General features: G+C 36.0%; 1 protein-coding gene across 10 annotated transcripts in view; it reads right to left on the bottom strand.

Annotated features, from left to right (window-relative positions):
- Positions 1-1,296: 1,296 nt before the first annotated feature.
- LOC124285891 (keratin, type I cytoskeletal 10-like) overlaps positions 1,297-13,297 on the bottom strand; it is a 69,687-nt gene continuing 57,686 nt past the window's right edge. For 7 of the 10 annotated variants that reach the window (XM_046722171.1, XM_046722176.1, XM_046722167.1 and 4 more), the window contains 8 exons: positions 12,858-12,988; positions 9,595-9,693; positions 8,084-8,246; positions 7,535-7,635; positions 6,942-7,134; positions 5,859-5,975; positions 4,959-5,061; positions 1,297-4,340 (listed from right to left, as the gene is read on the bottom strand). In XM_046722171.1, the coding sequence (XP_046578127.1) occupies positions 4,174-4,340; positions 4,959-5,061; positions 5,859-5,975; positions 6,942-7,134; positions 7,535-7,635; positions 8,084-8,246; positions 9,595-9,693; positions 12,858-12,988 (1,074 nt within the window). In that variant the 3' untranslated portion in view covers positions 1,297-4,173. The remainder of the gene's footprint in view (positions 4,341-4,958; positions 5,062-5,858; positions 5,976-6,941; positions 7,135-7,534; positions 7,636-8,083; positions 8,247-9,594; positions 9,694-12,857; positions 12,989-13,297) is intronic. The other 3 variants (XM_046722168.1, XM_046722172.1, XM_046722174.1) reach the window with 3 other exon arrangements.

Raw genomic sequence — 13,297 nt, 5'->3', positions numbered from 1 at the left:
TGTGATGCAAGGCTCTGAGCAATCGTGTACAAACTAAACCTGGAAATGCTAAAGATGGATGCCTTTTGAATGCAACATTTCTTCTTGATTTAATTGTCTCCATTTGGATAGACATGCATTGTTTCATCTTTAGCAACTTCTCTCTTTTTGGTAAGCCCAAGATACATATCAAACATTCAAATGCTTGAAAAAGAGGAGCTGGGTCTCATGTGTGACAAGTGAACACTTCAACTACTAGGCAACCCCAAACACACACACACACACACACCCCTGTGTGTTTATCTTGCAGTCTGTTTATGTTTAGTGTATGTAGTGTGACTCTGCCCCATAACATCATGATATTGATTTGAATGTGCAACTCCTGGCACAATTATCTTCGGGGTATACATTTTAACTTGGTGATAATACTTTGTGTACTTCTTTCCTCTTAATGAAATATGTGTTTTCATACTATAGTAATAATATCTTATATTCAAAATGTGACTATATTCTAACTTGATTCCAATTTTCAATACACAGTTGTTTTTCTTTTCCTTTTTTCAATACATGCTTGTGTTTATCAAATTTGTGCTTGTTATGTTTTCATTTAGTTTGCTTTGGTTAGTTTTTCATCATGTCTATGATTGGGTACATTTGCAAATTCTGCACTTTGGAAGGCATTGACAAATTGGCATGATATTCATGTACAAGCAGAGAACAGGCATGTTAACAAATTATATCATATTGTGACATAAATGTGCATGTACTGGAATCTGAATGGTTGAAAAACTTCATTATTTGGGATTGGATTCCGTTAATCTGACTTTTCACTCTGTATGAATACTGTATAATTACTGTTTAAAATATGACTCCCATTCTTGAAGTGTATATTTTGTCCTCAATCTCAAATTTGAAACTTCAATCATTCAGCTAGGTAATAATAATTACCACAATGATTAGTTTGATCAGTTCTTTGTCAGAACAACTTCAGGGAATGTCTTTCAGTGGCATTTAGAAGTTGCACACTTGGCTAAACAAGCGACCTGGAATACAGTTATCAGCGGCACACTTGGCTAAACATGCGTGACAGTTATCAAAGCGGATGATGTCATGCAATGTGTAATGATATACCAGTGACATTCCAACGTAACCTGAGAATATTTCTGAAAATTATTGCAATGTTGATGAACGTTTTTAATATTTATGCTCAGAAATTGAAACATCTGAAACCTCCAGCATACATCGTCAGTCTGCAGTCATGTGCTGTTTTATCTACAAATGTCAACAAACTTTCAAACATAAGACAAAACTACAATCATCTAGAAATACTCATTTATTCTACACAATACAGATCAGGAAATTATATGGAGAACAGTCGCGTAGTATTAAGGAGCACTTTGACATATCTCCAGATATTCATCTACATTCTTGGTTTTGTGACTTCCGTCCAATGTAGAATGGACCAATCAAGAACTGGCATCAAAGAACATATTGTCAATGCCAGGGTCTTAGCACTATCTATCTATTTAGGCCAAAATATTGCAACTAACTCTGAAATGGTATTTTTTAAGAATGTAACTTTTTAATCTAACAAATCTTTTGCTTTGGTAAATCCACAACACAAAGAATCTGAAAATTGTTCATTATCTAATAACCATTATTTTTTAACAGAATTTCCCCAAGTTCATTGCTTTGGTGGGAAATTTCCTAGCAACCTCCAAAATTGCAATGATCAGTCCCAATTTGGATTAAAACTCAGACTTCATTGCATCCAGAACTTGCATGTTTTACTTATATTTGTTAATTCCAAACTCAACATCTTGTTTGAACTTTAATCAACACCATGTACACAGACCAAGAGTGTCAGAATAATGTGGAGATAAGTAATCTTTGCATTATTATATCATTAGCAGACATAAACTGACCTAACACAAGTTTACTAAACTTGGACTTCTTACAAGTGTTTTAAGTAGACACGAGCAGTTTTCTGTCCCATGTTTAATATAGACATAACTTTTCCTAAATATTTGAAATGTCCTTTTGTGAAACGTGATGTCAAGTCTTTCTGACAAACATTTTAACACTAACATACATTCATATAGTAAACACACAAAAAGTATTTTCATAATGGAAGTCTTTTCTAACTATGATTTGTGATGTTTTAAGTGTAGAGTAAATGTACAATTTGAATTCACGACAACAACCATCTAAAGCATACACCAAGGAAGAGCCAGATTTCGAAAACAAATCTAGTTTTGCAGACATGTTTTTTTCCCACAAAAAGCTATAAGTGAAAGTTAATTGCTGCAACAGGCAAAATACAATGCTTTGTGTTTCTAAATTGCAGAGATTTACTGGATAGTACAGGTGTAGGTAAAACTGCAGGAAATAATTCACATTCTTTTGGCATTGGAAACTACGGTATATCAAGTGTCCAGAGTTAAAAACGAAATTCACAAGTCACTCTTAAAAAAACAACAACTTGTGATGGCTAGACAAAATGCAATATGCAGTGTTGAAAATTACTGGGTTCAGAAGTCTGTGAGGTTTTGTATGACATTTTATTCTGGGGACCACAAAATCTTAACTTCTTAACACGAGGATGAGGACCAAGACAACTTGACATTCATTTGTAAATTGAATATGACGGGAAAACTGAAAATATTTTGATGTTTGTCAAAACATAGCCTACTATTCATGCAAGGAAAAGCTTCCAGTATCATATACTACTCACAAGAAGTTAAAGAACACCTGACAGCCATGACAGAATAACTAGAGTCACATGGAAAAATATGTATGTTCCTTAACTTTTTTTGAGTTGTATATCATGTTAGCAACTATGTTATCTTGGCATGTGTGCAACAATAAAAAAAACCATAAAATATATAAAAAATATCACAAAATTACGAAAATTAAGATACATATTTTACTGTGGAATGTACAAATTGTTCAATCTCAGTGTATACCAACATGTGTATCACAGATAACTTAAGTATACATAATAAATAACTCTTTATATAAGCAACATATCATAACAGCCACATCATAAAATATATGTACACATTAATATTATGAACAGATGTGTTCCTGAGAATAAACTAAGTCAAAATAATCTATGGGTAAAATGGAAGATCTAATAAATAATAGGATATCACAGAAGATAATACATCAACATATAGAGGATTTTACTGTCTTAAGACAAACAAGGATCCTTCAATGGCACATGGGATGGACGAATACAGTCATCAAAGACAGAATATGATTTCCTTAAATATTTCCATAAATTATTTGAGCCAGACTAATTTCTAAAGGTTCTTTATGAACTGGCACCCTAACCTTTGCAAAAGCAATAAATAATTGTAAAAAATAATAAATAGTATTTTATTTATTTTTTTAAAGTAATTATTTTGTCAAATAATATTTTGGCTGTATTATTTTTTTAAAAGAGAGAAAACCCCAAAGAAATGGAATTAATTAATCCATTAAAACAAATTTCATCAAAGCTACATTTTGAGACAGTTTGAATGGAGTCTGTTGACACCAAAAATATCGGACGTAATCAAAGATTAAATCCTAGAGGTTCAAGTTTAAGATTTTGACTCATTTTGAATGTGTAATTTCTATTATTAACAAAATATGTTCAATATCTTATTACTTCTTGTACAATATTTACACAAGTGTACTTCATTCTTGCATCAACACATAAAGTTTTGAAGATCATTAAGCTGAAGAAATAAACAATGTTTTCTTCCTTGTCACAGTGTCAGTGAATATATCACCAGACATAAACTTGTCTCTGATTCACATTGAATATTATTTACAATAGTTTGTAAAAAAATATGGTCATCTATCGTAATGAAATAATGTTTCTCCATTTCTTAGCATTTCAATGAAATCTATTGATGAATAACAAAATCAGAAAAGGCAAAAGAAATTTGTCAAATAAATGAGGTCTCCATGAAACTCCAATTCTCCCCTATATTATCTTACATCAGGCATAAAGAGTGTCAGAAAGAAGTATAAGCCTTGGCATTTACTAGAGGAAATACTGTATAAAGGAAGTGGCCTGGTCACTAACACATCTGCAAATATGTACCAAATTGGGCTTAAATGAAATAAATTCAACGTTCTTTCTAAAATTAAAGTAGTAATCCAGTATGCAGACACATTCAGTAGTGCAAGTGAGTTCGTCAATCACCAGTCTCGCTGTCCCAATTTAGTCAGATACTTGTGGATGTTCACGTTGCCTCCTTGGGAGCAGTCGCTGAGAGTGTAGGTGATGACACTATCAGGAATGTCAAGGTTGTAGGAGCTGTTGTACATGTTGGTCCAGTTGAGCACCTCCTCTGCAGGGAGCAGTCCTGTTGGAGAGAACCAAAATGCATTTGATCATAATCTTAATAACAAACTAATTTATTTCACCTCAGCTTATTTGTATGGCCTAATTCATACATTTTTCTAAGCATTTTTCAAGACCCAAGATTTGATTTAATGGCATTTGAACCTGACATTAATAACCAACCTCCTGTGACAGGAAATTGAATGATAGGTTTTCAGACATCATACAGTTTAGTATGACCGTGTTTATTCTTGCTATAACGAGGTGGGTTGCTTCACACACGCATTGTAAATACTCTGATAAAGGCTGGTGTTTAAGATGAAGGATGGGGAAGCCACATTAACTTGGTGCGCCTAGTGGCTGCACAAGTTGTATGATAGCAAGGGAGTTGAGATTGAAAATACGATACCCAGCTGAGATTGACATCCAATGATTGATAGAAAACTAAGCGCTTTGAGCATGCATGTAGTAGATGGACTAAAGCACTATATAAACACCCATATAATAATAATGAAGTTGTCTGTCATAAGTAATTGAAATGTTTAACAACTGTTTATGCAATAATCGAGAAAACAACGAATGTCCTTAGTTAAGCATCCAGAAACCCATGGTACAAGGATGTCTGCTACAACACACTGACCTGAGCTCCTGGAGTCCTGCTTGTACAGGGCATTGGCAAACTCCATGAACATCTTGAACCATGGGGAGTCATCTCGGGGTGATGCAAGTTTTTTCTTCATCACCTAAAATAGAGGAACACTTTACAGTGAGTTTAGTTTTACGCCTCTTTTAGCAATATTCCAGCAATATCACAGCAGGGAACACCAGAAATGGGCTTCACACATTGTACCCATGTGGGGAATCGAACCCAGGTCTTCTGCGAGATGACTGAACTCTTTAACCTTTAGGCTACCCCACCAACACCTTACAGAGCACACACACCAGAAGTATAATTGGCTATGAAGAGTGTTGGAGTATAGGTGGCCCAAGTAACTTGCAGAGTTGCCTCCCTTTGATATGTCTGAACCCTGTCAGAGTATGTTTGAATCTAATTCACCCTGCTATGTGTCTTATGATGTGACCAAGATATACTGCTTATATTGCTCCCAATTCTCAGGTATATTTGCCAAATATTGAGTTTATACAATTCAGTATCTTTACCATGCCTCCTGTAACTTTCCATCTTTCCAATCAATATTACATTTATCACCAAATAAATCATCTTACATACTAGCCTAATCTCATATCAAAGCTAACTTCCATCAAGTACCCTTAATGTGTAAATCTGTCAAAGATTTTGTGGGATATATAGTATTTAAGGAGAAAAATACCAGAAAAACGGGGGATAGCATATGGGGTTAAGGCGTTAAAACTTGTCACTGAACAGGCTCAAGTTTTGTACCAACATATCTGTAATGTGAAGGTGTCTAATGACATCATATGGCTGGAATACTGCTGAAGATGTCTTAACAACCTCATACACAGTGAGTGTACAGTGAGTGAGTCTGGTTTACAATGGCTGACTACAGCAAGCACTGACCTCATACCCAGCCTCCAGATGCTTGAGGTTGTTGTCCAGCTGTTGTATGGTTTGTCTGTTGCTCTTCAGCTGATCTGTCTCCTTGTCATACAAGGAGGTCTCATTGCCATGAGGTGCCTGAAACAACAGATACAATGGACCAGTGTTCCATAGGTTTTAAGTCCTATAACAGACTAAAACTATGATTTGAAAATGGTTATCACAGGAATATGCTTGCAATATGGTTTTCAGTGCACTGACTGGCAACACCCATTTCATTGTAAATAAATTGCTGGCTAATGATATATTACCCAGAGTAATTAATACATGTAGTGGGCAGTTTGACTGTATAAACAAGCAAGTGTTTACATTCTGTTGATTCAGGGTATTGACTCGAGATTATTCAGAAGCGGGAAGTGTCAATCAGTTTCTTGTTAATTAGTGAGTGTACGTGTCACTTACATAGAGGCTTAATCGTTTGATGGCGTGTATCGTTCGAAAAGCTCTGAACATCAACAATATCACTGTACTCTTGCCGAGTATTTTTTCACATTTGTAAGAAGCGATTTTATTGGATAAAGATTGGTTTCTAACGACGCTTTTCACTACACTCTGCTTATAAGGGTCGTGATTGGTCAAAATCAGACCGCGTGACCTAAGCAGCCAATCATATTATGGAAATGGATACCGTCTCGTGAAAGCGAAAAGTTTTAGATTAAGGCGAAAGTTTTGGGTAAAATAATGCTATTCTGAACATATTAAGAAAGACATCGCTACCTATATCGTAAATCATGGAACGTATTGGACGATAAGTCATTATGGAAAAAGAAAAGAGTCCAATCTGAAATATCTCCAACATTGCTTTACTCCTGTTATTAGTATTGAAATTAATCTTTTAGTCTTTTAATGTGGGGAAGAATCCTTATTCACCCTGATCATGTTCCAAAGTTAATCTCACGGGTTTCACTAAATTTGGTAAAGGTCTGAGACCCACATCACTCCAGGCTTTCCTCCCACGTTAAGCTGACATGCCATGGTGTAACTGCAAGCTGAATGTTTCCTAAACATCAAGATCAGTCAAACTATTCAAAAGACAACACTTACATCCTTCCTCCACAGTGGTGTTATAGGCAGGGCTCCCTGTTTGACAGCAGGGTTGTTCTCTACAGCTCGGGGCCAGCTTGTGACCGGAGAGGGCACCTGCTTAGCATACTCCAGGGGCTTTTTACTTCTGGGGATGTGGAGGCCAGTCTTTGCTGGCTGCACCTTCTCCAGAAACTCCACAAACTTTACCCAGCTAGAAGAAAAGACATACGGTATTTGTCAGAACTAGAACTATAATATTTCTACAAAAATATTAATACATATGAACATATTTTAAACATATGGCCTATGGTGTATTGCATCATATTGTACACTATTCCTCACAACTCACCATCCTATACAACAACCAAATATATAGAACAAATATTTGTCAGAACTTGAACAGTTGCTATTCTTTAGTTCCACCTGATGATGGGTCCAGAACAAGCCCTGAAACGTTGTACCAAACAAATAAAAAGAAGATGAAACCAAGAAAATTATATGTTCATATATTATTTCTGCACAAATATTAATACATATGAATATATTGTATCATATTGTACACTATCCTACAAGTCCTATACAACAACCAAATATATCTAAAGTCAGCCTACTTGTACTGCCCATCTCCATTGGGGTCTTCACACTTAGCCAGGATCTTGTTCACCACCGACTCCTGAAGTCTGACGCCCTTGGAGAAGACAATGGCCTTTATCTGAATCAGAGAGAGTGTCAAGATTAACGAGGCAACTAGACAAACTCTGAAATGACATTATTTTAATAGATTATTACATTAGAGAAGACTCAGAAACTGTTTTCATTTGCCAACTATTAATACAGAGTTTCAAAGACAATAATGGATGTATGTGCTTCAGGGTCTGTATGACAGACAACAAGTCAGGAAGAAGATATAAGTATATATCGTGTAAGCTCATGCTTAACAAACTTAAAGGAGCCCACCTAAAAGTAAGAATTTCTAAATATAAAACATAATTCTACATGCTGCCACTACACATACTTTTCCATTCTATGGCAATAATAATCTATTACGGTATTTTGCCACCTAGGCTTTATGACACTGATGTATACAGTTTGATAAAATCTGAAGTAACCATTTTGACAAAAGCTGGTCTTGAGAGTTATCTCCCTTGTCTCCATCATACCTCATCGGCACACAAAGTTTCTCTCATTTCCCTGTCCGCTGCCTGGAAGCGTGCCACCAGGCCCTCAAAGTCGATGCCATCCTCTTGGAGTTGCTGTTCAGCCATATTCAGTAATTTCCCAACATTACTGTCATAGTATGGTGACGATGGACGACTTGCTCGACTAGAAGACAAAAACAATGTAAAATACTATCAATTCCATGCAAGAGTATCACTTCATGAACATATTTTAACGTATCATATGTAATCATTGATTATACTTGACATGTTGGTCAACCAGCCTCCAGTCTCCCATTATATTAAAAAAAATACTTTCATGCATAACTCCAAATCAATTTTAACTGAAAAGTACTTTTAAAAAATTGAGGTTAATATGCATAATAATTATTAAACATTTTCAAGTCAATAAACTAAAATGTTATTAAAGACTGATAAAGAAGGACTATATCTGTTCTGTCCATGTCCTGAGTTTTTGGACACACGACTTCATGACAAAAGACATCCATTAACAATCTACATGTCAGATTGAATTACCTGTATTGCATGCACCAAGTATACAAAAATATTCATGACAGATATAATTTCAAAGGATTGAGAATGTTGTTTTACACGGCACACCATAACACCAGCACCAATATCACAACCAATCCAACACTCAAAAGCAGTGATAAAACAGGGTGTAAGTCAATCAGAGGCCACACCAGGATTTGGAAAGTGGGAGGGGGAGAGATGTGGGGATGCACACAGCTCACATTGCAATGTGAACTAGAATTCATGAAGGAACTGACAATGGGTGACATTATCAGAAAAAGAGAGAGTGCATCCCCTGCATCAGGGCCTGCCAATGTTTGTGCAAGGATAGTGCAGCATTGTGCATGTATACAAACATATTTACTGCAATAATACAATGGTCAATGTTATAAGATATATATCAATATTGTATGAAAGATACAATGATTCAGATCCCTGGAAAGTGTCAATGTTTCATTCTTTGCTATTCAGAACCATGGATTGTAGATTGTAATTTTCTCTCATCTACAAATATAGAAATGCCGCCCCCATCCTGATTGGTCGAAAGCTACACATGATTGCACACATAATATAGAGCCATGAATATGCGATTATGGTTCTCAAATACTGGAACATTTCAACCAGTGTTTGAAACAGCTTCCTATAGAGCTATTATACAAGAGCCAGTGATTTCCAAATTGGGCTTGTAACACCAGCTTTGCATCTTGTTTAAATCTCTAGTCAATACATATGTATTTCATCAAGTCAGTTGAGGCATCATTTAATCTCAAAGTCTACTGCCACTTTGTAGTCTATCAGAAGTGTTTGGGGCTAGTAAGCAAGCCATCCTGGCATTGAAAACTACCTCAAGCACAGCTTCCAACTCTACTTCCATCTCACAGGTCTCAGTTACTGTCAAAGGTAAATGTCTGACAAGCAGCAATAATGCTTTTCTCCCAGCAGCATTTATCAAATTCTGGTCTACCTGTAGCAATACTTACGGACTCCACGGCCTGGGACCGTCAACATGATTTGTGTAGTAATGACCTTGTTTACCAGTTGACATGTATGATCGAGGACTGTAAAGTTCTACTGGCAAACTGGACAGGAGAGAAAACATTCTAGCCATAGGAGAAATGGTTTTACATTTTTATAAAACACAAAGCGTCTCCAGAACAGGTAGTCATTGACACAGTTCCTTTTTTGATTTTGTCTTGATTATTTTCTAGACTAGAATAAATTACAGTTGTCAGATGTCATTTAGTTTGTCAATAAATCCTGAACTTCAGGTCAGCTCCAAAAGAAGATAAAATCATCCTTTTGAAACTCCTTTATGCAATAGCAATACTTTATTTGATACACAGATCATTTGAATTTGTTTTCTACAATTACATCAAAATACTATTGTACTAGTTCTATTAACTATTCAATTAATACTGAAGGACTAAATAGTCTACTGTCTGAAAGACATGTTCTATGTAAATAGTGTTTAACTAGACATGGGTGGGTAAGTGTGCTTGTGGTTAACAGACCTGTCAGCTGGAGACATAGTTTGATTCCCCCCTGGTGTCCACTGCGTGATACAGCTGGAATATTGCTAACGGCAGCTCACACCACCTCACTCACACTAACCAAGGTTGTTACTCAAGGATTAATGCTCTACTGGTATCATGATAAGCTAATGACTATCTTCTTTGAGAGGCATTTCAGAAGTTGGGAAGTACAATACTGACAAATTTATGGACAGCAACTTCTTTTACTTCGTGATTGCGACATTTCGGTACAGATTCCTATTGGACAACGGTATAAGAACCTGTACTGAAAGGTTGCACTCACAAAGGAAAAGAAGTTGTTATCCATAAATTTGTCAGTATTGTAAAGACTATCAGCTGTTACAGCAGGGATACTATTCTATAATTAATAAATCATAAGCCTATTAGTAACCAACACCTCTCTTATTAGGATAATTAACAGTCCATTGTTCCACTTTTAACTTAAAATATGATGAGTGAGTCAAAGAGAGACATCTCAGTACACAAGACCTATGTGTTATTGAAGTGAACACATGTTATCAAGTGAAGTTGAAGTTATCAAGTGAGGTAAGTTCATGTTCTTCCTAAAGAAAATAGTATCAAAAGTTTAAACTTGCCCCCTGCTGCCAAATTGATGGAAAATGTTGAAATGACTGAATAAACATAAAATAATGGCAATGTATTATTACAAAGCATACCATATTTTCAAATAAGAATCCATTGTCCTACTTCAGAAATTTCAAGAATGATCTCAATAGGGGATTAATTAAGGGGCAGGCCAGCACTGAGTCAATGTCTGTATGAGTGGTGTATCTGTGTTACACTCCAGTGTGGTATTTCTCAGTATTATCAGTATTATAAAGCATTAGTACAAAAGCCACTTACACATGTGTATGCAGATCGCTGTAGAGGTGATATATTTTTGTAATGATGTTAAACGTCATCTCACTTTTCCCCAACACTATTTTCCCCTATCATTTTGAAACATTTTGAATGTGTACAAACCCATGAAATACTGATGAAGGGCCAAATCACGGTTTGGTATCTTAGCTCAGTCAAGAAGAACTGGTAATGTTCTGCCATTATACAAATAATGCAGGCTAAGTAAACTTAGGCTCAGTATTATTTGTTACACTGCTATACTGAGTCTAAACAAACCCTAGTAGAGAGTCACGGCAGCTAACCTCTGACAAATGATGATTCTTGATGAGGTCAGCATACAAACACAAGGACCCTTACATCTGACCCTTTGGTGATCTGACCGACCTCAGTCCAACAACTCGGGGGGCAGATCCTTTGGTGTTTGATTTTTTCATATTGTTCCCATAAAGACTGACTGACTGACTGAGTTTAGTTTTACGCCGCTTTTAGCAATATTCCAGCAACATCACGGCAGGGGACACCAGAAATGGGCTTCACACATTGTGCCCATGTGGGGATTCGAACCCGGTCTTCGGCGTGACGAGCCAACGCTTTGACCATTAGGCTACCCCACCGCCCCTGTTCCCATAAAGAGTAATAATTTGTCATACCATACCAAAGTCATAAAGATCCTATAAACTATCCTTTGAACTGTCCTGTTTACAGTAACAGTGAAACCTCGAAACCATGAAATGTTGGCACACAAGAAACCATCTTGTAAAGTTGGATTGATGAGAGTCAATATTCATCACATGACAAGTCAGTACTTACCATGTGACAAGTCACTATTCAAGGTCAGAGTCAGCCATGTGCTTAGAGGGTTTACAGCGACTGTTTTGTCATGTGGTACAGATTAACCAATGATATCGCAAGATTCACAATAGAGGTATAACAATATGAAACATCTCTGCTCTTAAAAACAGAAGTTAACATTGACCATTTTATGACTGGATTGTACAGGAGAATGTTGGGACACATGATATGTGATAGTCAGAGGGATCTGATGGGATTACCTGTCTACATTATTGTGAAAAACATCCCAAAATGTCTTAAACATAACACTGGTCTGAATTTTTTACAATATAGGTTTATCATAAAATAATGACCAGCACCGCGTGCTTTGTGTAAAATAGAAACATGCTGCTATCTATACAATTTGAAAACTGATAAGTGGAAATGAACAAATTTGTGACCCCCTTGGCCTTTACAATGCATTGTTAATAATAACTTTGAGTCAGTGAGGCTTGCTAAAATAGAAATGACATGGGGCAACATGACAGAAGATTACAAAATTTAAGCAATGGTGTATTCAACCATATACTGAAAAAAAGAAGAAGTTTCATTTCATTTTTTTACTAAGTATAATTCTTACTGCCTAGTGCCTCCTGATTAAAGGCCGTAATCTGACCTGCCTCCTGACTACTCCATCAGGTCCCTCTTGTATGTCAGTGCAGTCACAGCAGTCTCTACTGTAAGGGTTTAAATGGGGATGTGCATAGCAACAGAGAAACCATGGCAACTGATCAACAATTCAATGCGTATGTGTTTGTGGTGGATTTAAATATCTCTAATAAAATATAACACAATGTTTTGTGAAGGAATTAACAATGTAAGCCATCACAGGCACATTTTTTGATAGAAACTATATCTTTTCAGTCTTATTTAAGAATTAAATACAAAAAATGGTTGATCAGTTGCAAGAATATCAGTAAGCCATCACAGAATAAATTATCCCGTTTCATTGGCTGACTGATATTTGAAGTTATTTGAAAGATTCAAAGCACACAATATAGAAAATAGTCAAACGTTACCCATTGGTGTTTGATTCCTTCATTGAAGTGCCGATGAATGACAGGAATTTCTCATAATTGACTTCCTGTAGTTTGGTCGGAGATACAAACATGGAAGCTATCAAACGCAGCAAGTCTGATGAAAAGGTCAACTGAAAACCAAAATTGTTTACTCTGAATATATGTATCCATTGAAAAAACATGCATTTTGTTTTCTGTTACTTTAAATAAATTAAATAAATCAATTCCTATAACTTTGGAAGATCTTTTCTCTTTGTTTACATGTATTCGTGCGTGCATATGTTTGTGTCAGTCTGCCTGTCTCTGGGCTGGAGGTTTGGGGATAAATGATGAGATATTACAGATTTTTCTGTACATCAAAAAGTTGTGTAAGGGTTAATGTCCTCTTCATCATTAACTTTCAACCCTAAAGGCATCAACTGAGAACATCTAAATCCCTA

Source organism: Haliotis rubra, unplaced genomic scaffold (genome assembly GCF_003918875.1).
Source record: "Haliotis rubra isolate DU_JTF1 unplaced genomic scaffold, ASM391887v1 Scf37, whole genome shotgun sequence".
Classification (NCBI taxonomy): domain Eukaryota; kingdom Metazoa; phylum Mollusca; class Gastropoda; order Lepetellida; family Haliotidae; genus Haliotis; species Haliotis rubra.
Note: the sequence above shows the minus strand (reverse complement) of the source record. Positions and strands in the feature narration are given on the sequence as shown.